Source organism: Aegilops tauschii, chromosome 3 (genome assembly GCF_002575655.3).
Source record: "Aegilops tauschii subsp. strangulata cultivar AL8/78 chromosome 3, Aet v6.0, whole genome shotgun sequence".
NCBI classification, from domain to species: domain Eukaryota; kingdom Viridiplantae; phylum Streptophyta; class Magnoliopsida; order Poales; family Poaceae; genus Aegilops; species Aegilops tauschii.
Window position 1 is genome coordinate 440,553,928 of NC_053037.3, and position 4,444 is coordinate 440,558,371.

Consider the following 4,444-nt stretch of genomic DNA (forward strand, 5'->3'; position numbering starts at 1 on the left):
ACACTCCTTCATCGCTCGCCTCTGCAAAGGCATGCAACCTTCGCCCGTCAATCCATGTCACCTCTCTCAGCCACCTACCGCACGCCCCGCGTGACAGTCATCACGCGTTCCCGCAGTTGCCATGGTCCGGACCCTCTTCAATGTCCGTTTACCCGCAGTTGTCATGGTTGCTCAACTGCAGTTGCCATCTCAGGTCAAGTGCCAGATGCCATTTTGGACAACTGCAGCTGTTGCCATGTATGGTCTGGTTTACTATAGTTGCCATGATTTGAAAACTTTAGAGGTTGCCACCTACTAACACTAAGCAGTTGCCATGTATGGTCTGGTAGTAGTTTACTATAGTTGCCATGATTTGAAAACCTTAGGAGTTGCCACCTACTAACACTAAACAGTTGCCGTGTAGCGCTACAAAGAGACATGGCAAAACAACATGTTCGGGTAAAAGAGAGAGTTGCCATCTGCTTACAAGCACACTAGGGCAGTTGCCGTGTACCCTGCAAAACACATGGCAACTGACATGTTCGGGTAAAAAAAGAGAGTTGCCATCTGCTTGCAAGCACACTAGGGCAGTTGTCATGTACACTGCAAAACGCATGGCAACTGGCAGTTTGGGTGTGGGAGAGGAGACGGGCGTGTGGGCGAGATGGCAAATGCCCACACACCAGCCCTTGTGCGTGAGTGAAAACTGGCGTGTGGGCGAACTGCCAAACATCCACACACCGGCCCCTCCGTGTGGGCGACCGGGTGAATGCCCACACACCAGCCCATTCCTACGTGGCACCACAAACATGCCAAGATTCGTGCATCCACAAACGGACGCGGATCCACGCGTGTGGGCGAGATGCAAACGCCCACACGTGTGGGCGTTAGTGTTTCCGTAAAATATTCTACATATATATAAAAAAACACTCTTCGAAACACATTTAAAAAATGTTAAACAAGTATTTGAAAAATATTGAAAAAGTATTATAAAATGTTGAACACGAATTTGAAAAATATTGAACAAGTATTTGAAAATGTTGAATAAGTATTAAAAATGTTGAATAAGTATTAAAAATGTTGAATAATTATTTGACAAATGTTGAATAAGTATTAAAAAAATTTGAATGAGTATTTGAAAAAATGTTGAACGAGTATTTCAAAATGTTGAATAAGTATTAGAAATATTGAAGAAGTATTTGAAAATGCTGAATAACTATTAGAAAATGCTAAACAAGTATTTGAAAAATGTAGAACATGTATTTGAAAAAAGTTGAACAAGTATTTAAAAATATTGAATAAGCGTTCGAACAATATTGGATGTGTATACAAAATTTTTTAATCACTTTCTAACATTTAAAAAATGTTGATCACTTTCTTTGTGGCTGGGCTGGGCTGGGCCGGGCTGGTACTTGGGAGACGATCAGAAGAAGTGCATAGAGCAGGGAAAACCCTCGTTCGCCCATTCCGCTCCTCTCGCCCCAAACCGCTCCCATCCGACGCCTTCCCATGGCCTCCGCCGCCGCCGCCGCCGCCGCCCGGGCGAACAGCCTCTCCCGCATCTTCTCCTCCTCCTCGCCAACGGTAAAACTACCCAAGCATCCCGAGAACAAGCGCGCGCCGGCGCCGACGCCGACGCCGAAACCGCCCGCCGCCGATGCTGACTCCATCGCGGGCCAGAAGCTCCCGAAGCCCCTCGGCGAACAGCCCGCCGCCAAAGCTGAGTCCGACGCGGACCACAAGCTCCCGAAGCCCCTTGACGATATCCTCATTGCCCTCATCCGGCAGCGCGACCCTGATACGCTGGTCTCCGAGTTCGTCCAAGCGTCAACCGTGTCGTCGCGCTTCCGCGAGTGGCACCGCGTGTACGATGTAGCGGTAAGCCGCCTCACTTCCTTTGGCCGCCAAGACGGCATCGAGGCCATCATCGAAGCGCAGAAGCCCTTCCTCGAGACCTCAAACGAGGGGTTCGCCACGCGCCTCATCCGCCTCTACGGCCGTGCCTCCATGCCATCCCACGCTGCCGCAACCTTCCATGAACTTCCCACGCAGCATAAATCCACCATGACATTCAACGCCCTTCTTGCAGCGTATGCAGAAGCCGGGGATTTCGACGGGCTCACTGCTGTATTCCAGGAGATCCCAGCCACCCACCCCTCGATTGTTCCCAGCGTATACTCTTATAACATACTCATCCGCGCATTGTGCCAGAAGCCTGACCTCTCAGCTGCTCTTGACGTTGTTCTTCTCATGGAGAAGCACGGTGTTTCAGCTGACAATGTTACTTTCAACACGCTGTTGAATGGGTTTTCTAACAATGGCCCCACGGATGAAGCAGAAATAGTATGGGAGATGATGAAGGAGAGGAATTTGGAGCCAGATGCAAAGTGCTACAATGCCAAGCTGCGGGGTTGGGTTGCAGAAGGGAGGATTGATGATGCAGCTGCTGTGCTTGAGAGGTTGGAGAAGGACGGGCCAAAACCCGATACAGTATCCTACAATGAGTTGATTCGAGGATATTTGAAAGCAGGGAGGTTACAGGAGGCCAAGAAGCTGTATGATGATTTGGTAAAAAATCACTGTGCCACAAATAAGGGAACATATGAGACTCTCGTGCCACACCTTCTGCAGGCTGGAGACCTGGATTGTGCACTAAGGTACTGCTATGAAATGTTTAGTCGTAAAAGGGGCTGTAGAGTGGAGTGTGGTGTGCTGCAGGATGTAGTGAATGCATTGGTAGATGCATCGAGGGTGGAGGAGGCTGCCAAGCTTGTTGATATCGGGCGGAAGAAGTACTACTACTTACGAAAGGGTTTGAGGATGCGAGGTAGTGGAAAAGGCAGTGAATTAAGAGCTGAAACTGATGAGTAAGAAGCAATATCAGAAGAAAAGGAGTGTGAAGTGGAACATGAGACTGAAAAGTAAAATTCATTGGTCAGGCTTTGACTGATGCATGCCAAATTTCACCATGACTTGTTTTACTCAGTTTCTCTGTTTGCATGATAGAACAAGAAGTGCAAGTTAAAGTAGTGGTTTAACTAGTTTAATAAGGTATTGGTTTAGCTTGCCCTGTGATGTAATACTTGTTGAAAATCTTTTTATCCATTTTAGAAGAGATCCACAGGAAGTCTTTATTCTTATCTGCAATGTCTTGCTTGTGCTGATTTTTCTTGTTGCATCAAATTCCTTGTATGAATGTAATATTTGTGTTTGGAAACATCCTCCAAGAGTTGTGTACTTTATGGATACTTCTATTTTCTAGACATTGATGATTCAACTGTTAGCTCTGTGATGAAGATAAACACACATACCTCCCACTTTGTTGATTCTTACTTTTTATTATAGTATTTCTCTTCAAAGCATGGACAATGCAAATGTTATGACATACATGAAGTTAAAAGGCCTTTGATCAATGATTAGCTTCGATAGGAGTTTGTCAGGTTACTAGTTTGCCAAACTAGGGGTCAATAGTTGTACTATTTTCATTTGCTGTAGTGACCTTTGTTTTTCACTTTTTTTGAACTGATCTTCATATCTGGTCATATAGTGAGCTAGTAGAGTTGTAAACCGAACAAGGAAGAACTGTATGAATTAGGATAGTAGGTGAAGTGCTGTTTTCTCACAATTCGGATTCTTGCTTTCTAAGAAGATTGTAGGAGCTGACCTCCTTTAATTACGAGAATATACACAGAATGCACTTCAGCATTTACCATATTTACTCATTTGAATAAAGGCTGTGTTTTTGTGATGAAATTGACTTCAGTATGAAACTGCTAGGCTTTGAGACTATCCTCAAAATTGTTCCGAGAGTTCAAACTATGAAAAATTAAGCATGTAATCAAATAAACAATTGTTTTGTGGTTTTATTAAAAATACCGATAGTGTTGTCAAATGTCAGGACTAGAATTATGTACTCCCTCCGTTCGGAATTACTTGTCGCAGAAATGGATCTATCTAGACGTATTTTAGTTCTAGATACATCCATTTCCGAGACAAGTAATTCCGAACGGAGGGAGTATTATGTATTACCTGTACAACTCCAGCAATGTTACTCTTTGTGCTTTTCTTCTAATTAGAGGTAGTGAGCCACCCCAGGTTCGAGCCTTGGTGGGTTGACAGGTTGATACTGCACGATCAGTGCTGTGCTTTCCATTTGTTCATGTCAAACTTACCATATCTGGCAGCAGATTAGCAGATTGTTACTTTCTGTGTACTGTTCTGTTCTGGAATTTTAAAAATTCACAAAAACGTGATTTTGATCTGAATTTTTTACACAAGATTGATATACAAATTTCCCAGATTTTCCTAATTTTTTAGAATGTATGGAGTTACAGAAGTATACGAAGTTTCCAGATTGCTACGGATTGTTCTGTTTTAGACAGATTCTATTTTCTATGTGTTGTTTGCTTATTTTGATGAATCTATGGGTAGTATCAAGGTATATGAACCATGGAGAAGTTATAAT

At 44.0% G+C, this 4,444-nt stretch overlaps 1 protein-coding gene across 1 annotated transcript; it reads left to right on the forward strand.

The window, feature by feature from the left end:
• Window positions 1-1,444: 1,444 nt before the first annotated feature.
• On the forward strand, window positions 1,445-3,262 carry LOC109760265 (uncharacterized). Its single transcript, XM_020319092.4, has one exon. The coding sequence runs from the start codon at window positions 1,489-1,491 to the stop codon at window positions 2,848-2,850; it is 1,362 nt and encodes a 453-aa protein (XP_020174681.1). The 5' UTR covers window positions 1,445-1,488; the 3' UTR covers window positions 2,851-3,262.
• Window positions 3,263-4,444: the final 1,182 nt, after the last annotated feature.

What these genes read in the sequence shown, in the direction of transcription:
- LOC109760265 (XM_020319092.4), top strand. Translation starts at nt 1,489, where the DNA reads ATGGCCTCCGCCGCCGCCGCCGCCGCCGCCCGGGCGAACAGCCTCTCC.